Source organism: Cucurbita pepo, chromosome LG18, assembly GCF_002806865.2.
Source record: "Cucurbita pepo subsp. pepo cultivar mu-cu-16 chromosome LG18, ASM280686v2, whole genome shotgun sequence".
NCBI lineage: Eukaryota > Viridiplantae > Streptophyta > Magnoliopsida > Cucurbitales > Cucurbitaceae > Cucurbita > Cucurbita pepo.
Window position 1 is genome coordinate 5429463 of NC_036655.1, and position 23260 is coordinate 5452722.

General features: G+C 37.7%; 5 protein-coding genes across 8 annotated transcripts; 3 read left to right on the top strand and 2 right to left on the bottom strand.

Moving 5' to 3' along the window:
• Positions 1 to 2583: 2583 nt before the first annotated feature.
• LOC111780327 (heat stress transcription factor C-1-like) lies at positions 2584 to 3770 on the bottom strand. The gene is made up of 2 exons (XM_023660701.1): positions 3468 to 3770; positions 2584 to 3340 (listed from the first exon to the last, which is right to left on the bottom strand). Exons 1-2 carry the CDS (start codon positions 3678 to 3680, stop codon positions 2702 to 2704), a joined length of 852 nt encoding a protein of 283 aa, XP_023516469.1. The 5' UTR covers positions 3681 to 3770; the 3' UTR covers positions 2584 to 2701.
• Positions 3771 to 6066: 2296 nt separating this feature from the next.
• Positions 6067 to 10674, bottom strand: LOC111780330 (kinesin-like protein KIN-13B). Its single transcript, XM_023660703.1, has 12 exons — positions 10331 to 10674; positions 10052 to 10243; positions 9164 to 9304; positions 8804 to 8911; positions 8610 to 8687; positions 8449 to 8530; positions 8133 to 8292; positions 7758 to 8060; positions 7381 to 7599; positions 6826 to 7306; positions 6673 to 6738; positions 6067 to 6579 (listed from the first exon to the last, which is right to left on the bottom strand). Exons 1-12 carry the CDS (start codon positions 10445 to 10447, stop codon positions 6400 to 6402), a joined length of 2127 nt encoding a protein of 708 aa, XP_023516471.1. The 5' UTR covers positions 10448 to 10674; the 3' UTR covers positions 6067 to 6399.
• Positions 10675 to 11724: 1050 nt separating this feature from the next.
• Positions 11725 to 14740, top strand: LOC111780429. 4 transcript variants are annotated; one of them, XM_023660834.1, is made up of 4 exons: positions 11725 to 12177; positions 13072 to 14158; positions 14295 to 14367; positions 14433 to 14740. In XM_023660834.1, the coding sequence occupies exons 1-2, from the start codon at positions 11932 to 11934 to the stop codon at positions 13255 to 13257; spliced, it is 432 nt and encodes a 143-aa protein (XP_023516602.1). In that variant the 5' UTR covers positions 11725 to 11931; the 3' UTR covers positions 13258 to 14158; positions 14295 to 14367; positions 14433 to 14740. The 4 variants fall into 4 exon arrangements, with proteins under 4 accessions (XP_023516602.1, XP_023516604.1, XP_023516603.1 ...); XM_023660836.1 differs by having other exon boundaries at positions 14338 to 14367; XM_023660835.1 differs by having other exon boundaries at positions 14338 to 14740.
• A 1838-nt stretch (positions 14741 to 16578) lies between these two features.
• Positions 16579 to 20211, top strand: LOC111780056. The gene is made up of 6 exons (XM_023660318.1): positions 16579 to 16848; positions 16940 to 17072; positions 17353 to 17456; positions 17889 to 18033; positions 18110 to 18250; positions 18369 to 20211. The coding sequence occupies exons 1-6, from the start codon at positions 16808 to 16810 to the stop codon at positions 19878 to 19880; spliced, it is 2076 nt and encodes a 691-aa protein (XP_023516086.1). The 5' UTR covers positions 16579 to 16807; the 3' UTR covers positions 19881 to 20211.
• Positions 20212 to 20351: 140 nt separating this feature from the next.
• Positions 20352 to 21560, top strand: LOC111780057. Its single transcript, XM_023660319.1, has one exon. It carries the CDS (start codon positions 20541 to 20543, stop codon positions 21396 to 21398), a length of 858 nt encoding a protein of 285 aa, XP_023516087.1. The 5' UTR covers positions 20352 to 20540; the 3' UTR covers positions 21399 to 21560.
• The last annotated feature ends 1700 nt before the right edge of the window (positions 21561 to 23260 follow it).

The window sequence follows — 23260 nt, forward strand, 5'->3', positions numbered from 1 at the left end:
AAAAAAGTGTTTCAAAGAGAATCATAGTAGTACCATATCTCGAGAAAAGGAGAATTGATTTTATTAATACAGAGTATGATATTATATGAACCATGTGTTTCAAAAAAAATTATAGAATAATCAAATTAATGAAAATAAATAAATTATATCCTAACACATTGGAATTCACACCCTTACACCTTAAATTATATATAAATACTCTTCAAATTTATCTTTTATTTAAAGAATATTCTTTTTTTTTTTTTAAGTTGTACTATTATCTTTAAAATTTTGGACAAAAATTAGGATTTTAAAATAATGGTATGAAATGTTTATATAAGGTTTTTTTTATATATTTTTTTTAAGGAATATCATTTGATACTCTAGATTCCAAAAAAAAAAAAAATTATTGCTTTTCATATAATACTAATTAACTTAAAGAATAAAGATAAAGAATTAGTAAAAAAGAATAAGTCTGACACGTGGCACAAGTAAAGGGAGACGCGTGGCGGGGATGGAAAACTGGGTACAGCTTAGCGAGCACAAGTTTTGGTGAATTAAAAATGGCAAGTTGGGGCCTTCGTAGTTCGAACCGCATTATTTGGGATGGTGTATTGGATGATCAGAAAAGACACGTGGTGGGGTCGTATTGGTGACATGGAGGTTTCACCATTACCATGATGAGTTAATGTGTGACAGAGCAGCACCATATTGCTGCCCACCACACCACCTCAAGCTGCCCATTGGCAAAGGATCATATCTGCCCATTCATATCCCAACACGTGGTCTAGGGTTCCACGTGGTCACATGTCCGACTCCTTGGTCACCACTTTCGATTACTTAAATCCATACTCCTGTCCTGTCCCGGACACGAGTTCCGTGGGGCCCTTTTTTTTCTTTTTTATAACTATTTTTTACCCCTCGTCGAGCTGTTGACCCATTAGATTAGTGTTCTTACTGTGGGCCCCACTCCTCACTAGTATCCTTGTATGTATGTTTGAAACGTGTCATTCGCAGCGCAAACAACGAAACTTGCTTTGCTTTTGGATGATCGCTACCTCTCGTTAATCCCTCGTCACCTTCCCACACTAAATGTTTTCATTTCTTTTTCAAAACTTAATTTAATAGTATTTTAAATTTCTTTGCCACGTCAGATATATCGTCTCTATCCCCTCCACGTAATTTAAAAACATTACTTTTGCTTCTCTTAAGCCGATCAATTTCCTACTTCATCTTTTATATAAAAAAAATATTTAATGTATTAAATATGTTAAAAGAATATTAACTCGTCAAAATTAAACTCTATAATTTTTTTAAATAATATTTTGGAGTATATATTTTTAAATATTTGTGTTTATGAAAAAAAAAAAAAAAAATCAGATATAATTTAGTGTGTTTGACGTAGACGTAAAATCTTCATTGATTTGAGGAAAGATTTCATAAACATAGTGGGGTGACACGTTGCTCTTTTATGTATTTTGTGACATTGAAATTACATCTTTTAGTATCAATTATTTACGACTTTTTCTTTTTTTTTTTTTTTTTTTTAAAAATTACAACTCAATGTTCCAACTACTTGCAACATAAAAACAAAATAACATAATTAAATTATATATTAAAAAATACTCACCTACTATAATTTCTACTAATGTAACCGTTTTACTCAAAAATATTTTATTGGTAACACTTTAATTTCTATATTTAATAATTTAATTCTCATTTTTATAAATATAAATTATGTTCTTGGTAGTTCTCTACTACAAATTTTCTCAAAGGATTAGAGTAATATAATATTTCACTCGACTTAAAATTTATTGTTTAATGTTTAAATTATTTGGAAGAAACATTTTAGAGTGTGAAAATATAAAACGTGACATCTCAATTAAGGCAGTGGGTGGCCCGCAACATTTAACGACATGAAAGTTAATGTATTTCTCACCCTATCATAATCATATTCGTATCTTACAAAATAAATGTAAATGGTCAACTGTCCCAGTAATTTTTTTTTAAGATTATAAATTTACTCTCTTCTTCCTAATTTATAAAAATTTATTTATATATTAACAAATTAAAAGAAAAATTCATATGATAAATATACATTTTTTAATTTAAACTTTTAGATACTACAAAAACCCAAACACAAGTACGTTATTATTTTTTATTAAAAAAATAATAATTACAAAAAAAAAAAACATATTTATTTAGATAACAGACAAAAATAAACATATTGATTTTTACATCTAAAAAAACCAAAGAGCAAGAAGACAAAAAACGGAGCAAGAATTGAAAACATTAGCAAAATGGTCCCTTAATTGTCTTTTTCTATTGAAGCGCCACATTGATTTCTTTTTATAAATTATAATTCTTTCAATTTTATATTTTTTAATAAAATAATTATTTCCATAATAAGATATGTCCTGGATGTAAGAGACGCCATTTTATTTTAACATATTATTTAATGTGGATAAATTATCTAAATCCATCTTAAAACTATACACTAAATATTCAGATTTATTATTAAACCAAAATTAGAAGATATGAAAAATATACATTTTAATATTAAAGTTTTGGTTTTTTTTTTTTTTTTTTTNAGACAGTTACATATGGATATACAAATGTATTGGGGAAAATAAAAAGAAAAGAAAGAGAAGTGGAAGGAATTATTAATAAAGATAAAATGCGAGAAGGAAGAAAATGATGTGAAATTAAATGAAGTAATTAACTAAAATCCACACCCGAAAAGAGAAAATGGATAAGGCGGTGGTGGGCGACTCTCCTCCACTGCCCCCACTGTCATTTCCGTCAAATATTTCATCTCTCCGCCGCTACTGCTTATACCAATATCCATCGGCGCCACTGCCGGAACTCCAAACGCAGCCGGGTCTTCCAGAAACCAAGGCCCCGACACCTCGGGGCGGGTGGGGTCGTCTTCGATTTCGTCGGTGTCGAAGGAAGCGGTGGAGGGGGAAGAGGAAGAAGGGGAAGTCATGAAACGCCTCTTCTTATCGGGGATTTGGAAGCGGTGGGTGGGATCCCGGTGGAGCATGATCCGGGGCAGAATTTCAGGGTCCTCCACGACTTTATGAAGAAACGCCATCATTTGGTGGGGGCGTTTCTCGGTGGTTTCCAGGCGTTTCTTCATCGCTTGGAGCTGGTGTTCCAGAGCCCTCTGTTCTTTCCTCAACCTCCCAATCTCCGACACCAAATCCTCATCCGACATATCCCCCCCAACTCCAACCAATTTGACGGCGGAATTACTACAGTGTTTTCTCCTCACAATGTTTCTGAGTAAGTGGTATTGGCCCCGTAGAAACCACTCGTTCGCGAATTCCCATCGATCCGGATCTACCTTCCGAAACCCCTGTTCTCTCCGAAAAACCAAATCAAATTAAAAAAAAAAAAAAAAAAAAAAAAAAAAAAAAAAAAAAAAAAAAAANAACAGAGGAAATTGGGAATTAGAATTAGAATTAGAATTGGAAATTACATACGTAAGTATTGAGCTGTCGGATGAAGCTGGAGAAGTTATTATGCTTGAAAAAAGCAGGCAAGAGGGTATGAGAGAAATGGAGAGGGTCGAGAACGACGAAGCTGTTATTAGCAGAGCCCCAAGTAATGGAAGTGTCGGTAAGGGGATCGTTGACCATCTGATAAGTCTTCAAAATAAAAGGTGCAACAATGTCGTTTCCGCAATTAACCTCCATCCCATAAGCTCTCTTCCTGTTCCCAGAAGAAGAAGAAGAAGAAGAAGAAGACAGTTGCAAATGGCGGAGGGGAAGGGGGGATTTAAGTTTTTATTTTTTATTTAAAAAATAAAAAAATAACCAACAAATTTCTCTTTTGGGAAAGATGAGGCAGCATCGTAAATAAATAATGGACGCGCGTACTGTAGCAGGAAGGGTAACGTGGCAGTATATGATATTTTTGCACCCTTTCTTAGTAAGGTAACAAAGAGGTGGGACCCATTCAGTGAGGCTCTTCTCTTCTATTGGCCAACGCCCTGATGTGAGGCGCTTACCAATTAGATATTTTGCCACGTAAGAGCCTCTACCAGTCCCACGCGCATGGACCATGTTATATCATATCCATATTTTTAACGTTTAAATCAGAAAAAACTATAAAAGAAAATAGTTCGTGGCCAACTCAATATTGTTTATTAAAATTGAATTTTAATAGTTTAATAATAATGAATTGAATGGTTTGGATGACAGACAGCGGAATCGCGCGTGAGGAGACGGAGTTCCAAAATAAAATGAGAGAGTTGAAGGAGTGAGTGAGTGAGTGAGTTTTAGGGCAAAGCTACACGTGCGTTGGCGCTGAGTGGATTTATGAACGCGTGGTGGATGTCGGATGTCGCCTTCCTTCCACCTTTTCACATTCCCCTTTTTTCTTTTTCTTTTTTTTTTCTTTTTTAAATAAATCTTTTTAACTTTTCTTCCATCATTTTCCTTCACACTATTTTTTTTTTTCTTTTTTAGAATTTTGCAAAAATTATTCTCAACCATAAAGATATGGTTATTAATTATAATGATCCATCAATTAAGGACTCAGTCGTCCCAATTTCAAATTTTGATGGTGATTAATGAGTATGAAGTTAAAAGAAAAGTTACGTGAATTGCTTGAGTTTGTAGAAAAAAAAACCTTAAATAGAAAAAGAGTTATGCTCTTTAAATTTGATAGCCAACGTTAAGATTAAATTTGAGAAGTATATGGTAGAGTGTGAAGATAAGAAGAAAGAGTGTTTCTATTTGTTCTAAATTCAGGAACACTTGTCTTTTCTACTATCACTTCCGTGTAGAGCTCCAACAAGAGATTTATGAATTTGTTGACTCTAAGTCATGGATACTAGTGGTCAATGTTGTACTCCATCGCCCATAAAGATCTATATAGTTTCGAAGTGGGTTTTGAATTTATTTATTTATTCATTTCTTCTACTTTTTTTGAATTTCGACATTAATTTTAGACCAATCAAAGATGAGATTGATTTTTTTAATGAAAATTAAATAATAGAAGAAGTAATGGTTTTCTTGCTATTTATAGCAAGATAAGATCCATTTGATTACCTAATTCACAAACTAACTTATTTATTTATGTGTATATATATATATATATTTAAATATGACCTGCATGCTAGGCAAAGTGCAAAGTGCAAAAGGTCTTCACATATATTAATTGACAAAATATCACCCAATACGGCAATTTTCAAATCATAAATCTTAAGATCCGTTGGTTTATTTTATTTGCTATATAAAAATGATTTTTATTAAAAGTTATATAAACAAAGATCTCATATTAGTTGAAGAATGGGACGAAACATCGTTTGTAAGCGTGTGGTGTTGTGCAGTTATACAACCACTTCTCATCAATCATAGATTAATGTAATTGGTATTTATATTAGAAATATTAAATATTCAACACCTCAGCTTTCGAAAATGTTGATTAAATACTAGTTTACGATCGTTAATATAACGATTTGATCTTATAACAAAACTATCTTTCAGCACTCCGGCAATAAAAAAATAATTGCTTGACGAAGTAGACACGATCCTTCAAATCTTATAATGGGATAAATTTAATTATTGACATGGACCGGGACAAAAACAAAATTTGAATTACATGAAAATCTTAATCAACAAATTCAATCAAATCACATGATGAAATAGAAGAGAAACAATAATAAACGAGTTTGATTTGAGAAGAAAGTGGGTGAATTATTACTTCTAACTTGGTTCTTGCAAATTCTAGGAGATGCATGAAATCGAGACACTTCGCAGTCATTTTAGTTAAAGATTGAGCTAATCCAAATGAGTGAAGCAGATTGGTTGATTTGGTGATTAAAAACAAAACAACAGATTAAAGAGCTTATCTATGTTTAGCTTAAGGTCCAAGTTTGATAAACAACTCCATTAGCACACAGATCAGATCTACATGGTCAATATCGTAGTTTTGACTGTTCATGTGACTGATTTTCCACCTACTTTACCTACTTTCCTTTATTAAATCCATTAAACCCACTCAGCAGAATCATGTGTAACCTTCTAGCAAGGCTGGGAGCTCACAAATCAACATGTCAGCTCAAGTATTAACTCAAGTATAACTCAACACAAGAATGTGTATTAGTTTTTCTTGATTGTTCTTGCTCAGTCATGTAATAGCAGCAGCAGTAGAGCTCAGAGGGAGAGAAAACATCCATGAATATAAAACAAACACTATAGACAGGAAATAAATCTTCTGTACAATCAAAGAAAGCTGAAACCACCTCTGAGGGAAAAGATTGGCCGTTTGTCGATCCCCCACGCCATGCATGAACCATTTCATATCGATATTAACTGACCTCGATCGACCGACTCCCTCGGGCCTGTGTAAAAGAAGATTTTTTTGGAGGGAAAAAATGGGTAGTGTCTGTCTGGCTCTAGGTTTGTTTCAGTTGCTGGAGGGTGCCACCAAAACATTGTACTCATCTAAACGTTTCTGAAATTGAGCCAACTGAGCCTGCAGCTGAAAAATGCTTGCGGCCTTCTGTGATAGAATGACGTTTAATTTATGGATGTAGTCATCTAGATGGCTTCCGGGTTGGTCAGCTTCAACAAGCAAGTTCATCTCCTGCATATGCAAGCAAGATTACACATGGTTTAAACTGGCTGCCTATGGTGGCAGTGTACAACGTTCGAAATAAGAAAGAAAAGCATTGCAAACCTCTCGGACGATGTCGATTGTCTGCTCCACCTGTCTCCTATGAGCAGTAACAAGGCTTTCTTCTTCCTAATATGAAGACATAGTTGTAGGATGTCATTTAGAGTTGGATGATTGCTGTGAAAGTTTGATGCTCAATATTCACAACATTATTACCTTCAAAAGGGCATCAAGGTCATCATCCGAATGAGAGTCAGTCTCGACATAAGGTATATCCCTTCGGTTTGCTTCATTAATTAATTTCTTCTGGTTGATAAAGCCTGGCACTTGACGAGTTTCGGTTATTTTGGTGTTCGTCCATGATGATTTCTCCTGTTCATATAGTTGCTCAGGGTAACCAATATCATCTTCAGTGAAGTCATTTTGAAAGCTTGGCTGCCTTTTGTGATGAGGCAAAGCTATGTCTGCCCTGTTGCTAGGAACACATTCAACGTTCAACGGTGGAGTACCTTCCCTTTCATTCTGTTTGGACCAACCAAATCTGTTCTTGTCATTTGGTAAATTAGTTTTGTTATTCTCAAAGGATGGCTCGGTGGGTAATGAGGACGAGAACAGAGAGGCCGTCGATTCTCGAACATTTGAAGATGAATATAGAGGATCCCGCCTTGTGCTGCTCCCTTTAGATAGACTCTTTACTCTGAAGGGACAAATATGAAACATATTTAACAGATATTTGAAAATACCATTGTAATATCTCAGAAAAGAACGCACCTGTCAGCATATCTTAGTGTGTTGAGAGTATGTTCACATGACCCCGAGCTCGGTGATATACATGATATCATAACAGTGCGTGAGTCACCAACAAATGAATCTCTAAGAACTTCAGTTAATTTGCTGCCTCTGAAAGGAATGTGACCCTGATCGTTGTCAAGAGCTCTAATGCATTCCTTGAGAGCAAGCAAACTTTTGTTAATTTCAGCACCTTCGATTCTGCAACACAAATACTTCCAAGTCAATCACACAACATGAGGGAGGGAGGGAGTAAGAGAAAAATCTATTAACTTTTGCTTCTTAAATCAGACTGAATTTAAAGTACTCTAAGGTCCATTACATGATTGCAACCAGTTTTCTGAAAAGAAAATTCAGACCTTGTCTGTTTATCATTATCTGTAGTATCTGCACCACGTTCACTTCCTGCAAGGTCGATAAAAGACAGCTTTCCTACAAGTCGAGCAGGCTTTGTTTCCGAACTATCTACTGATCTCTTAATGCAAAGCTGAAGTATAGCATGTGATCTGGAGGATTCTTCATTTGCACCGGTTGTACCAGTGCTTCTTGAGGCATTTCCCCGCTCGATCAATTCCTTGATCGTCTCAACATTAGAAACTTTGTATTCTTGCAACCCCACAATGCATACTTGTTGCTTTCCATCTTCCCTCATGAAAAGCTTTCTGCACGATGATGATACATTCAAGAAAATGAACTGAATTCATACATTTTCTGCTAAATCTCATCGAACTTACTTCCTTTCGTTGAGGAGATCATAAAGTTTCCCTCCATATATCTCAAAGAAGCTGACAAATAATTGGAAGCCCTGATTCCGGTGTGTGTGGTGCACTAATCTTAAAATGTCTTCAGACGCCTTTAAAGGCAGTGGTTGCATAGTATATGTTTTTCCACTACCTGAACGAGCATATCAATGTATTTCGAGTTAAGTATAGTGACATAAACGAAGCAGAGAAGAAACAAGATAAACAACAGCACGAACAAATACTTTTACCACGAGAAATCTTAGGTTTCTAACACCCTAACAAAATTGCATGAAATTTAAAACCTTGCCTGTTTGCCCATAAGCAAAGCAAGTTGCTTTTGTTCGGTTAAAAATAAGGGGAACTATCGGTTCCACAGTTTCGGAATATACCTGCACAACAAAAGAGAATGTTTAGAAATCAAATAGATTTTCCATTTCAAAATGGTATTCATCCATGACTTGTACTTACTTCATCATTTGAAACGCCTTCATGCAGTACCGCATCAAAAACAAATTCATGTTTCTCAATATACTCTGTCAAGTCTACCTGCAGATGCAATATATTTTAGGAGAGAAAAAAGAAAAAATGTCTCGTGGCTTACTCATACAAGCAATTCAAACATAACATGTTGCTATATTGAAACTAGATGATCAGACACTTACCTTAAATTTTGTTTCATGAACTGTCAGGGAATTCGGCATTCGCTCTATCGTGATTATATCTTCTTCTTTCTTTGTCATTTCCTTTTTATTCAATGGTCTCTTACGAACCTGTAATGAAGAAAATTATACTATATAATGGATTCAATTCAAAGAGTCTCCCTATGCTCTATGAGGAAAGGTAGACCATCACAACTCTCCCACAGCCTATCGACATTTTCACCAAAAGACAACAAAAAAGAAAAACTTATTCTTCAACCCTTTTCATTTTCATATCACTTTGAGGAAAAACAGGTACTATAAAAGGAGAAGGCACTATTATTTCAAGTACAGCTGCATTAAGATGGTATCGAAGAGACATACCACAACTTTGATCTTAGCAACATTATTGGTTCTTTCCTTGTCAACTGAGATGCTTTTGAGAAGATTATTGTCAGATGCACCTCCAGGCCTATTAGGTAACTTGCTGGCAGCAAAAAGTGGCTCCGAGTCATTGTAAGCTGCCTGACAAAATGAAGTAAATGACGCAGTAAAAATGAAGCCATATACGATTCATAATTTGTTCATTCGGAGCATGTGAAAATTTAGAGGATAGTGCTCCCCCTCTGGATGCCATTCCAATCCAGGATTCTGAATCTAGAACAATACATGCAAATATTGATATTAACAATACAAGAACAATTGGATTCCATTATTTATAATCCCAAAGGACAACCTCAAGAGTTGAGGGTGTAGCAATAATTAACTTAACAAAGGAGGTATTATTTTATTAGATATAGGAATCATACATACCATGTGATCAAATTTGGTTCAATTAAAAGCATCCATTTCACTATATTCTCTTCAAATTCATCAATGTTTAATTTCATACGAACTTTATTAGAATGAAAAGAAATCAACTTGGAATCACAAGGCTCAATTCCGATCCATAAATTATATGATTCAATTGACTCAAACTGGAATCAAATTTAAAGGATTCAACAATTACAGGACTACAAGCAATTTAAATTGGAAAAATGGATCAAACACTGACCAAAGCAAGCTCTCTAACTTAAATTTCTTAGTTTTGTAATTCCGCAAAAGAGAACAAGAAAACGTGAGAAGTGAGATAGACCCCTTAATCCAAAAGACACAGAAGGCATCAAACAGACCCACGTTAACAAGTAGCAAAGCGGCATCCGCATACTACGGGAATTCAAACCAATGTGCATTTGAAAGAGAAAAAAGTAAAAGTAATGAAACTAATCCAACCTCAGGTAACAATTCAGTATCAAAAGCATGAAGATCGAGGAGACCAGGGCTGTAATGGGTGGGAAGCAACATCTCATCCGCATTCTTCCTCATGCTCGACGACCGGGACCGAGCCTGTGGCGTCAAAGCATCAGCAGAGCCAAGATCATTGAAACTCCTCTGCATTCCCCTGCTTGCCCTCGACCCAAAATCCTAAAACCCCAAAGAACAAAAAATGAGAAACACAGTTCCTACAACAAAGGGCATAGAAATCAAATAACAAAACAATCGCTCGTGTACATGAGAAAGATTAGATCTCCCATAAGAGTAAAAGGCGTCAATAGCATTATCGGAATGCTGACGCTTGTGGTGCACCGAGGGATTAGATCTTGAAATCTGTCTCCCGGTCGCGTTCATCCTATCTTCAGCCAAACCCAGTACTCAATACTACAATCGGGAGAGTGAAAACAGAGTAAAAGAGGGCTGGAATGGAAGGCAGAGTAGAATCTTGGGAATCGGAGTGGGTGTCGGGGGAATCCGAGAGGTGAAGAAACAGAGAAGTGGGAAGGCGATGAGAAGGGAATTCAAAGTTGGAAGGGGGCGTGTTTGAAGGTATGTGGGCGCTGGACAGTGGAGAGAATAAAAAAAGAGTACAATAATAGTCGCTCAGTCACGTACAGAGAGGGAGAAGACTTTACGAGAGCGCGAGTGTATTTCACGCGATTTTGAATGAGGGAGACCGGGGAGTGGCGGGGTCCGGCTGTTTTAAACTTTTTACCCGAATAATATTCCATAAAATTATTGAATGTAGCTAATTCATTTATTTTTCCCAATAATGTCAAATATTTAATAACAAATGCGTGAAAAATATTTAATAATTGGAGTTTTGGTATATTTATTGGGTGTAAAAATATTGTGCTCCACCACTCGCGCGTGTTGGGCAAGTGAATCACGTGCCACTTGAGTTTCATATCTCGTGAGAGAAATTAATATATATTATTATATAGAGAATAAGTATAAGTTTTGTCTTTTGGGTAAAGAGTGAGACATTGGTGATGGCTGTCACGTTGTATGTGGTAGTGGTGGCCCACTTCCATGCGCGGTGACCATCTCCAAGTCACAGCCAAATCTCAGCCATTGGATTCCTCATTCTTGGATCATCCTTATCATCCCCTTCCTCCACGTAGCGTCCAATGAATGCATTCAATTAACTTGTTTAGGAATGATGGGGTGAAATTGGAATTGAATTGAACAGAGTGGCGTGGTTCATGTTTGGTAAATTGGTAGGCATCTTTTGGGCCACATGTTTTATTTTCGATAATTCCGGAATTAGTCCCTCATAGGGGAGATCGGCTCGTTCAAAGTTTTGGACTCAATCGTCAATAATATCGAAGATATGTAGAGAGCCCGTTGTCTTAAACTATCCAAAATGCAAGGATATCGTCTCTATTTCTTAGTCAATGCAAGATTTTGTTGGCACTTAATAATCGATTATCTCCTTACCACTCTGTCTATTATTGTTGTGGGATTTGATTGGTGTCGACCACTGTCATACCCTTAACGCCATAGACAACCAGGAGAAATCTAGATTTGAGGCATTTATAAAGTAAAAAAGTTTAAATGATAAAATTATTTATTTCATATTTTACGGAAAAAAAAGAAAGATATAATTTGATGCAATTGGANTTTAGTCGATAATTCTGAGAAATTTCGGAATTCGATTATTTCATAAAATTTGAAGGATAATTTAGTGGAACAAACACCGCGCTGCGCTGTGGAGAAGAAAATAAGAGGCGGTCCGGAGTCGGACATCACTTGTGGCGGCTATTTGATTTCGGTGGAATCAGCCACCAGGAGATTCAGTAAGACCCTATCAGTCACCTCAGGGGAAGAGGAAGATCATGGCGTCGATATGCCTGCTCAGCTCTAAAACCCTAGTCTTACCGTCGGCGGCTTATCTACCAATATCCTCTTCATCTTCTACTAGTCATAGTTGCTGTTTTGGCGGCTGCAGATTCTCTTTCCCGAACAAGCCCATTTCGGCTTCTAATTTGATTATTGTTAGAAGGAGAACGGGGAGGCATGTGGTTCGAATGGCCCCGGAGGAAGAGAAGATCACTCGTCGCAATCCACTCGATTTCCCAATTGTATCTTTCTCACCCTTTCCTTGCGTGTTTGATGTTTTCGGTTTGTAACGGAGCTCTTTTTCGTAGGATTTTAATGTTTTTGCTTCCCGTTCATGGAGATTATGCTTACCGTTTTTATGTAGCTTAGCTAGTATATTTGCTAGATTAAGTTGGGTGGATAATTGGAGCATTTCCTAGGATTTTATATAATTATTGTTAAATTTTGTCTCCGAAGATTGCCTAAAATGCTTGTTCATGAGTTATCTTGCCAGGTTTTTCCTGCAACTGTACCTGTCTGCTTGTTTCGGCTATGTCTGCATTTTCCATGGAAAGTATCCATCCCTTGAGCTCAATTGAAAATGGGCGATTTCTATCTTTGGACGAGGGGCACCAACCATTATAATGTTTACTTATTTGCATTGTCACAGATTTCATGAGAATGGGCCATAATTTGTAGCCTGGATATTTTGACTTCATATCTGTGATAGTTCTTGTCGATTGTATTGCACTGAGTAAATGCTATTTCACTTTAGTTGTTGAACTGAGATCGAAGGAAGATATTGGCAGTCCTCACGATTGTTTGTCGCGCAATTTAATAGTTATATTGATACTTTGCCATTTCAGTTTTGGGGGTGTTTTGTTTGTTCAATTTGTTTTCTGTTCTTCTGCCGGGTTTCTACTTGATGATTTTGGAAAATCAACTGACATCATCAGGTTGTTCATAAATTTATCTTGAATCATTTTTGTAAGGGCGCATTTTTTGGTGGTCAATTCGTTTTCTAATTTGAAATTGCTGATGTTCTTACCTGACAAACGAAGTTTGGTTAGTAACTAGTTAGAAAAGTCTATGAAGTGCTTGAGTAGGCTATAGCTGGTGTTCTTTACATTGAATGCTTCTTGACTATTTGGTTGCAGGAGTGGGAGAGGCCAAAGCCAGGGCGTAGGCCAGACATCTTTCCTCAGTTTAGCCCCATGAAAACACCATTGCCACCACCATTGCCGTGTGATCCCCCTGAGGAGGATGAGGAGGAGGAAGAGAAAAAAGAGGAAGAAGAGGAAAATCCTGACAAGGAAAATCCAGATGAGCCCGAGAAGCAGTAGATGATTTTGAAGAACTCCTTGAGTTTTTTTTTTTCCCTTTTCCATCTTCACTTTGTTTTTTGATAGGCTGAAAGCAATAGATATCCCCAGGGGACGATGAGCTGAGATAGTCAAATATGAACCAAACATGTTTGACTGCTACTACTGATATTGCAATTCTATATTAAATTAAAAATCTTTTTAGGATTTCCCATTCTCTGGAGTTTCAACCCCTACTTTAGGCAGTTTATTTTTCGAATAATTATCATGAATGATATGCCTTCTCACCCGTTTCCTTGTCACAATTTTAGTATGTTTCAACTGTTATATTTGAGTTTTGTTTCAGAACAAATTTCTAGAAGCTGCCGCAGGTCAGCACAGGGCGTTTCACATTATTATATGAAAATCCCAGAACGATTTGTTGTAATTGGTTTCTTTTCTTTTCTATTTATATACTATTACTAATATTGAATGCGACTCCTTGTTGTTTTCCAAGAACGTGACTGAATGCAATTATTAATTATTAGTGAAAAGCCTTTCCCCTTCTCACGAGCCCGTCGTTATTAGCTATGGCTAAATGACAGATGATTGTGTAATTCAGAGTAAGTATAAATTTGTCTGGTGCATGCTTGTGGTTGGATTTATGTAGCCTTTGACTTTATAGATGCCCACTTTCTATTTAGTATATAGTGGCTCTCACTTTGCAGGATTCATAATAGAAGTACTTGAAAATTCCCATCTTTAAAAATTCGTTGGTTGCAAACTAACTTCTTGGATACAAGTCAAACTTGCATTCTTTGCCAGAAATATTGAAGTGCGCAGGTCCCAGTGGCAGCAGTTGATGATTTGCAGCTTCTCTCCTTTGAAGAATCATCCATCCCCAGGGCATCTGCTTTGGCTTCCTCTCTTATTCAAACTCATGGTATGTACTATCAACTTCAATTAGCCAGCTTTTTCATCTTTCTTGATTCTTCAGTTTCTTTTCTTTGTTTGATAACAACACGTAGGTATCTGATATTCAATACTTGGGTTAGTTTTCTTATATCCTCGGCTGTCAGGTTTTGAACAATGAACCTTCTCTTTTTCCCTTCTTGGTCGCAGAATCTTACTCCCACTCTGTTCAGGTCACTGGTAAGGCTGCTACTATCTCTAATTGTCCAGCCTGCAGCCTCTGTCTCAACCTTGCTTTTTTACAGTGACATTCTTCCTCAGCATATGGTTTCGGAGAGACTGATTCGGCATGAATTGCTTGATCGAGAAAACTACCTATTCCATTTTCTTGTCAACTTTTTGAAGTGCTTTTGGTGAAAAAAAGAAGAACGAAGGAAGAAGACGACGCTGAAGAAAAAGGTACATCTTTTTCAGAGACCCATCTCGATTTTTTCCCTTCGAGTTTAGATGGCTTTTCTGATGCCACTGGGAGCACTATTTTGAAGGGTTATACTTCGAAAACTACTTTGATTGTGACTAAACCATACAATAAAACGATATTATGGTTGTTGTTTTCTCTGTTGTCATTAGGCAAATGCGTCTCTCTCGTTCGTAATTTCTTAGTGCTGCGTCCACTCTCCCACTTCCCCTTCTTCAATCTCACGTCTTAGACCATATTCCCACTTTAATTTGGACTTAAAAACTCTGTTTTGAATGGCTTTTCAAGTTCGTGGGAGTCATTTCACATCAATATTTCTCATTTATCTCTAAATCTTTTGATGATGCTTAGGTTTCTTCTTCCTCACTCACCTTTATTATGTCACGCGCATGTTTAGGCTCTGTCCTATGTCTTTATTAATGAGAGAAAGGTTAAGATGCAAAATCATAGCATCTGCTGACTTGTGTTGAATCCATTTCCACCACACCAAGTTATCTCTTTTTCTTTTCTTCTCTTCTCATTTGTTTGTGAAATGGATCATATAGAATCTCTGAAAAATGTTACAACCATATAATGTTTTAGGGTGGTGCTACGGCCGACGACCTGCTTCATTGTTATACTTTATGACACTGACATTAATAGAATAGTATTTGTTTGGAAGGAGAACAATTTCCAATCATTCATTGGACAATTTTAGCGGTGGTCGGCTGTTCTTATTGCTGACGCCGACACGCATGCTCCCACCATTTCTGTCCTCCACTCTTTGTTTTATTTCAGACACAACCCAACCATTACACAATTTAATATCAAATTTCTTTCCATATTTTATGAACTTTGCCTCATGCACCTATGAATAAAGCCATTTATCTTGCTTTAAACTAATCTGTTTGTCGTTTAAACAAATATTATGTTGCATTCATTAAGAATGTGTAAATTGGAAGTATACAACCATTATTTTCCATTTCTTATTGGGTGTTTCATGGGACAATTCCACTGCTCGGTTTCAAATACTCATCTTAGATTTAAATTATCCCGCTTCCAATTGCATCAAATTATATCTTTCTTTTTTTTCCGTAAAATCTTAAACTTTGATTAGCGTTAGTAATCTTTATCTTAATTAGCTACCAAGATCTTTATTCTCTCATAAATACATTTGAAAATTGAGAATTCTCAAGACCCTTAATTATACATAATTTTCAAATTATATCGTTACATACGCTAGAATTAGGCAAAAATAAGATCGAAAATGGGGTTACTTCACTTTTGGGCAAGGGACCATATATATATATATATATATATTTTGAATAAGCATTTGATTATTTGATTATTGTCACTTTAAACTTTTATCTCAAAATACAAATAATTTTAATTTTTTTTAATTAAAAAAAAAGTGGAATAATTAATACTTTCAATTGGGAATGGTAATACTTATCCATCAAAAGCCATTAATTTGATGCAAACGTGTTAAAAGGGATAAAAATGAGCTTTTAATTGCATAAATAGATTATTTAAATAATAATATAAAAAAAACATAAATAGATTCTTTCCACAGCTGTTTTGTTGCGTCGTTTGATTCAAACGACGTCAAAAAGAACACAACATGTCGTTATAACGGTCGTTAAAAGACCTAACATTTAAAACAAAGGCCAGAAATCCAAATCATCAAAATCTTGCGGTCCAGCTCAGCAGCACGGCTCGACCAAACGCCGCCGTTTTATTAACCCATTTCTTAAGCATCAATACCCCACGACGAAGTCACCTCATCCAACGGCCACCATCTCTCCCTCTTCATCATCTTTACTCGCCGATTTTCAGGGTAGGTCCGAGACGAGGATTTGAATTCCGAAAATACCCATCCAACGTTAAAATTCAGGTTAGAGAGAGGGTTGGTGTCTTTTGAGATAAGGCGAGGGTAGTTTTGTAATTGTAGAATTTGTATTTGGGAGAGTTTTTTTTTTGAAAAAGTGAACGGCACTCTTGAGTGGGGTTTGGGGAAGATATACCTTTTCTGGCACCGTGGAGTGTTTGTAGCTTCGTCGTCTTCCTCTTCTTTCCCCAGCTCTGTTATTTCATTTTTACTCCACTCCCTCCCTTTCTCTCTCTATCCCTTCCCCCTTCCTCTCTCTTCCTTCCAGCTTTGCTGATGTATTTGGGGGCTGAGGTATTTAGCTTGAAGAGTGGTAGGTAGTTCAAGATCCAAAGATGTTGGATGGGATTCTCGGCCGAGGCTTTACATCCAAGTGGTATTAATTCCGATCTATTTTGTTTCCTTTTCATTTTTGAGTTTCTTGAGAGCTTAAACAAGGGATGTTTTTGTTTTCTTGATATTTGTAGCAAATCCCAGATTAAATTGACCAAAAGTCGGATCGATGTGATTCGGAGGAAGAAGAAAGCAACTCTGAAATTTCTGAAGAAAGATATTGCTGATCTACTCGCAAATGGGCTGGATATTAATGCTTATGGAAGGGTATTCTTTTTTCTTGTCACACAATTGTTTCCTTCGTTTGAATTGTAAAATGTTTTAATTCTCCTAGGGTATAAGCTCAAATAAGCAGTGTATGATCTTTTTTGGATTAATATCTGTTTATGTAGTGTCGGTGTTTGTTCTTGCCTGAAAACCATATCTATGTGGTGTTTGATTCAGAAACTTTGTTGTTGATTCTCTGATTATTATGCCGACTTCTATGGTATCTGTCTAGTAATTGTCTCAAACTAACTGCTGCTTTTGCTTGTATGGTGTGAAACAGGCTGAGGGGCTTCTAGTTGAATTAACAATTTCGTCCTGTTATGATTTCGTGGAGCAATCATGTGATACTGTGTTGAAGCATCTTCCAATCATGCAAAAGCAGAGGTATTGAATCATGCTTGTGTTCTGATTACTTATTAGATTTCCACACGGATAAGCTCATGTAACAGCCCAAGTCCACCGCTAGATATTGTCCTTTTTGGGTTTTCCCTTCTAGACTTCCCCTCAAAGTTTTAAACGTGTCGGAGAGGTTTTTACTCGTTCCCTTCTCTAATTGACGTGAGATCTCATAGCTTATTAGCTGGGAGGATATCTTTATATCATTCAAAAGCATGTAGATAACTTCATGTCGTCTTACACTTGTCGATTATATAGTTTCTGGCTTAAGAGCATGTCGATAACTTCACGTCGTCTTACACTGGTCGATTATATAGTTGCTGGCTAAGAACGGTTATATCATTTTACACAAATTTTGTTTGTGACTTTATACTTGATAATTTATGTTCGTCTGATTCCCTCTAGCTGCCATGTTTACAGGGAATGTCCAGAGGAATGTTGTGAGGCTATTGCATCTCTAATGTTTGCTGCTGCTAGATTTTCGGATTTGCCAGAATTGCGCGAGCTCAGGCAAATCTTTCAGGAGAGGTTTGGTACTTCTGTGGAACATTTGGAGAACCGGAAGGTAACATCCAAGTAACTAGCTTCAGGTTTCCTGGATCTTTCTTAATGAGAGACTAATCACTAATCTATTTCTGTAGTTTGTTGAGAATTTAGCTTCCAAGCCTTCCACATTGGAGAAGAAAGTTCAGTTATTGCAAGACATAGCTTTGGAATTTTCAATTAAATGGGATTCTGTGGGCTTTGAGAAGAGAATGTCCACTCCCCCAGCCTATGCTCAGGTGCACCTCGTTCCCTTATTTTACTACTTTCCAACGTGCAAGAAACGAGCTGAACCCTTTAAAGTATCAATTTTTCAACTTTCCCAACATCTGAACTTCCCATGTCCTTCTTCTGCAGGGCTTACCTAAAGATTTTGGGGCTCACAATGCTGCAATAGAAAAAAGTCCTTCCCATGCTAAGGCAATTGATCCAAGAGTGAAGGATGGTGGTGTGTCATACAGAGAAAAATTTGAGGAAGCAAATGCCAGGCACAGATTCCTCAATCCTAGTGATAGTACCATTGTAGGAGGAAAAGAACTCAAGTTTCAGCCGAAACAAGAATTTCCCCGACACAGACATGAGAATAGAGTATACGACGAAGAAGAGACGATCTTGAAATCCGATGGTCGTATAAATCTTTATGGAGAGAAAAAAGGTCATGAAGCTAGAATTGGTAGAATGGGCAGTTCTTCTTCGAGTGAAGTACAGAAAGATGCAGATAATGAACTAGTTGTGCAGAATGGCAGAGAACGGAGAGTTCCAGATTACTTGAAGTCTTCACCTTACAACAATCCAGGTCTTGCTCCAACTAGTAAGCATGAAGCTGGAAATGGGATGATGAGCTCTGCCTTCGGACCTCGTAGAATGGGCAGTTCTTCTTCCAGTGAAGTATTGGGCGATGTAGATGATGGAAGAGTTGTGCATAATAGCCGAGAGAGGACAGTTCCAAATTACTTGAAATCTCCACCTTACAGTAATCCAGGTCTTGCTCCTAGTAACATTAAAGAGCCATCATCTGGCAATACTCATACTGGGCATGGATATGCAGTTCATCAAGGGAAGGCTGAGGAGGATAAACATCAAAATACAAAGCCCAGCTTCAACAGTATCCTCCCTCCTCCATATGTAAAGGCCAACTCTAGAAGAAAGGATAACAAGGATAGGAGCCATGACAACAATTGTGTCAAGTCAGAAATGACCACCGGTGTCGAATTAGAACCCCGCCATTCTGACCATGAGAGGCAGGTTATTAGTCCTTTGAGAGCAAGTAGTCATGGTGGTGAAATGGATCATTTCTTTGGTGGTCGGATACCTCCCGACGCTCTGCCGAAACCAAGATCAGTTCGGAGAAGGCACCACAAGCCACGTTCAAGTCATTCAGTTGATGACAATGCTGAGGACATTCGAACGGTGAGAAAGAAGTCAAGAAGTAGTAGTAGGAGAAGGGATGATAAACGAGGCTTGCAGCTGTTAATAGACGAACAGGAGAATGAAAGGGATGAAGAAGAAAGGATAATAGACAAGCTTTTGATACATTATAGTAAGAAACCATCAACCTTTGAACCGGGAAAGATAAGAAGGAAACCCAAAAATCATCTTTCTCTTGGAAATGGTACTGATTCTGCCAAGTCCCCTTTGAATCTAAGAAGCAGAGATGAAGCTGATAAGCAGGCAGACACAGTTCATCCACCAGCTCGATCAGCTTCCCTACCTCCTGAACATCATCTGGGTCCATCAGAAACAACCAAAGTATATACTCGAGCTATTTCCTTTCAACCAGACCGATCAAGTGCAGCTAAACATGTTCATCCTAAATTACCTGACTACGATGATTTGGCTGCCCGATTTGCAGCCTTGAGAGGAAGGTAAATCTTTGTCCTCTTTTGGTTGCCTCTCCCACGAACCTTTTACCCATTTCACATTGTATAGCTTTGCGTGTATGTGAGCTGCATCTCGTCATATCTCCCATCCATAGTCCCATAGTCATCATTGCTTTTTGAAGATTTATATTGTTTGACCTGTAATAGCGAGTGTACGACTTCAAAATTTGAAATGATACAGATGTTGATAGCTAAATGTAAGATCAACCCAACCCCATTCACGAGCTGAGTCGCTAGTGTTACCCAGCTTGCCCCATCATCATCCACAAAGGAACAACTTTTCTTTTCCTATTTGTTTAAAAAATGCATCTTGCTCCCGAGTTCTTCATCCCCTTTTACTCCTACAGCTTCTTTCAAGTCTTAAAACATTATGGGACCAAACTCTGTATTCTTGCAGACGTTTTGGTCTTCTTTTAAGGATCTAATATCATTTAACATTTGACCATTCTTCAGCCAATTTTTTTCTTGGTTGAAAACTGTGTTAGTTAAAAGACCTTTTTGACCTCTCTCTCTCTCTCTCTCTCTCTGTTACTAGTTCCCGCCTTAAAAAAATCCCCCCTTTCTCCTTCCTTCAGTACACCCTCATATTTACCGCCTTCCCTTTAAGCTTCAGCTACTTCATTAGAGATTCAGAGAGTGAGAGAGAAAGATGCAGGGAACGTCCAAGGTGATATTAGGAGCTACACTGATATTGGTCGTGAGCCTTGCCATTGTATTGAGCCTCATTCTTGTGTTGCTTGCTGAACTCTACTGCTCTCTGTTACTCCGCCGCCGTAGCCTTCGAGTTGCACCGCCCACCACCACCTCCAACTCCCCTGCTGACTCCCTCGTAACAGCCAGGAACGTCTCCCAGTCTTTGCCTTCAGCCCCTTGCAGGGACAACAACCGGTCTGTCATTTCTCTCAGTAGCTTGTATGCTCATGGTGTTCTTAGTGCTCCAAGAAACTTTCTTTTCCCCCCTTGTGTTGTTAAAGACAACTATGTAGATGTAGCTGAAGCAAAGAGCCAAAGCTCTAAACTTCATCGGGTTATCGACATTATTGACACCCATGAATCATCTCTAAGCCCTCGTCGAATCGGGCTCATTTCGACCCCATCCTCACCTGATCTTCCCATTTTGAAAGCTTGTGCTGAGAGTAAACTAAGCCCTGCCATTGCCTGTAATGACAGTTCTTCCAGTGACAGTGACCATTTAATATACATTTCAAACCCCATTTATGCCAATGATGCAGAAGACACCCCATTTGAAACACCAAATTCCTCTCCCTCAAGATTGGAAAGATGTAGTTCTTCTGAGGAAGACGAGATTGCAGCATGTCCTTCGACAACCATCCATTCTCTCCCCAATACGCCTCCTTTAACGCCGATGAAGAAGCTCCCAGCTGAGGCTTGTTCGGTTACATTGAGAAACGCCAGGTCTGTGGGGAATTCTGGGAGTGATTCTAACACTAACAATGCTCTGTCATCGTCCTCCTCTGCTTCTCCCTGTACCTCGCCATCATGGTGATGTAATTCAATGGCAGCTTTATATTTAGTGTCGTATCAGAAAAAGAAAGTAGCAAGTTTCTCGATGTATTGGTGGGCTGGGTATTGTCCCAGCCCATAAAGTGTTATCTTCTATCTTCTAAGAACATTTAAATAAACCATAAGCCATTCCATTTCATTTTCACCTGAGGCTATCCGCTTGTGTTTCTTGTGGGTTTGTGATTCTGCTAGAACTCTCGTGATCTGTAAAGAGCCATGAAGATAAGAATCCGCTCTGTTTCTGAGGGACCTCCAACGCAGGTTTCGATGCGCTGATGTATAAAAGAAAAACAAACAAAAAGAACTGTTTCTCTTGACCTGCACTGCAATGAGGCGGTTTCGGCCATTTCGACAAGGACAACCTACCTGTTGGACTGCACACGAGACACGAGAAGCTTCAGTTTCTGCACCCACCAAATTAAATCAAAGTTTTATGCTCGCAAATATGGTCCGTTTTGACTTTTGATAGCTGGCAAATATTGGGAAACTTGTCTCTAATACCATTTGTAACAGTTCAAGATCATCATTAATAGATATTGTTCGTTTTGTTCGGTTACTTATCACTATCAGCTTCACGATTTTAAAATACATCTATAGGTAGAGGTTTCCGTATAAAGTGTGGAAACTGTTGGATGATAAAAGTCCCACATCGAGCAAAGCAAGCCTCCCCTTAATCGAGACTCGACTCCTTTGGAGACTTAATCATTTTTTCCTACCTTTCGTACCTTCGAGGAGGCTTGACATTCGACATTTGAGGATTTATCAATCTATTGGCACGACTAAGTTTAAAGCATGACTCTGATACCATGTTAGATGAACACCACTCTTCACAATGGTATGATCTTTGGGCTTCCCCAAAATGCCTCATACCAATGGGGAGAGTATTCTTTGATTATAAATCCATAATCATTCCCTAAATTAGCCGACGAGGGACTTTCATCATCCAACAATTTTCACACCTTATACGGAATGCTTTCTTGGCTACTCCAACCGATGTGAGACTCCAACCATTGTGAGATCTCACATCGGTTGGAGAGGGGAACGAAACATTCATTATAACAGTGTGAAAATCTCTCCCTAGTCGACACATTTTAAAATTGTGAGACTGACACGAATACGTAATGAGTCAAAATTGATAGTATCTACTGATTGTGAGTTTAAACAAGTTAGAGTCTAAATTACGGTCGTGTCATAGATGGTGAGTATCAATGTGGGTTGCCAATTCCACAAGAAATGGCCCATAGTAACCATTTTTCCATCCTGTTTTCCATTTTTAATCCTTAGGTTTATTTTTTCTTTCCCAAATTAATACTCACATTAAGTTAGGACAACCATGGCGTTTTCAATGTTGTTTAAAATATGACTATAAAAAAAAAAATAATAAAAAAAAACTTAATTTTGGTTACAAAGATTTATTCAAATAATTGTGATAGAGAAAGTAGCATTTACACGTGGCATCATCATAGTGCTTCAGATCTGGAAATACAGGAATCTCACAAAACCACGCCCGTTTATATAAATCCCCATCTCTTGTTCCCAAATTGCTTTGCAAAAATGTCAGCCCACGGAAAAATCAGGATCAGTATCCCTTCCTCCGCCAAAAGCGTTGGCGACGGTGACGGCGTGGCGGCTCACACATGTTCATCCAAAGGCCAATGCCTCTGCTCGCCCACCACTCATCCTGGATCCTTCCGTTGTCGTCTCCACCGTTCCAATTCGTTGCCCTGGACCAGGCACTCCAAGACCACTGCGTCGTCTTCGGCCGACGCCTCTCACACCTCAGATCTTTCTCCCAAGTCAGTTGAATCTACTTGATTCTCGACCTATCCGAAATTTCGCTTGAAA

Excerpts from the sequence above, each read along its gene's own strand:
- LOC111780327 (XM_023660701.1), bottom strand. The coding sequence starts at position 3,680 with ATGGAGGTTAATTGCGGAAACGACATTGTTGCACCTTTTATTTTGAAG. Across the intron at positions 3,341-3,467 it reads TCCGACAGCTCAATACTTAC|GGGTTTCGGAAGGTAGATCC; the intron begins GTATGTAATTTC and ends CGGAGAGAACAG.
- LOC111780330 (XM_023660703.1), bottom strand. The coding sequence starts at position 10,447 with ATGAACGCGACCGGGAGACAGATTTCAAGATCTAATCCCTCGGTGCAC. Across the intron at positions 8,293-8,448 it reads CTTTGCTTATGGGCAAACAG|GTAGTGGAAAAACATATACT; the intron begins GCAAGGTTTTAA and ends ATGCTCGTTCAG. Across the intron at positions 7,307-7,380 it reads ACACTAAGATATGCTGACAG|AGTAAAGAGTCTATCTAAAG; the intron begins GTGCGTTCTTTT and ends TTGTCCCTTCAG.
- LOC111780429 (XM_023660834.1), top strand. The coding sequence starts at position 11,932 with ATGGCGTCGATATGCCTGCTCAGCTCTAAAACCCTAGTCTTACCGTCG. Across the intron at positions 12,178-13,071 it reads ATCCACTCGATTTCCCAATT|GAGTGGGAGAGGCCAAAGCC; the intron begins GTATCTTTCTCA and ends ATTTGGTTGCAG.
- LOC111780056 (XM_023660318.1), top strand. The coding sequence starts at position 16,808 with ATGTTGGATGGGATTCTCGGCCGAGGCTTTACATCCAAGTG. Across the intron at positions 17,457-17,888 it reads CCAATCATGCAAAAGCAGAG|GGAATGTCCAGAGGAATGTT; the intron begins GTATTGAATCAT and ends CCATGTTTACAG. Across the intron at positions 18,251-18,368 it reads CTCCCCCAGCCTATGCTCAG|GGCTTACCTAAAGATTTTGG; the intron begins GTGCACCTCGTT and ends CTTCTTCTGCAG.
- LOC111780057 (XM_023660319.1), top strand. The coding sequence starts at position 20,541 with ATGCAGGGAACGTCCAAGGTGATATTAGGAGCTACACTGATATTGGTC.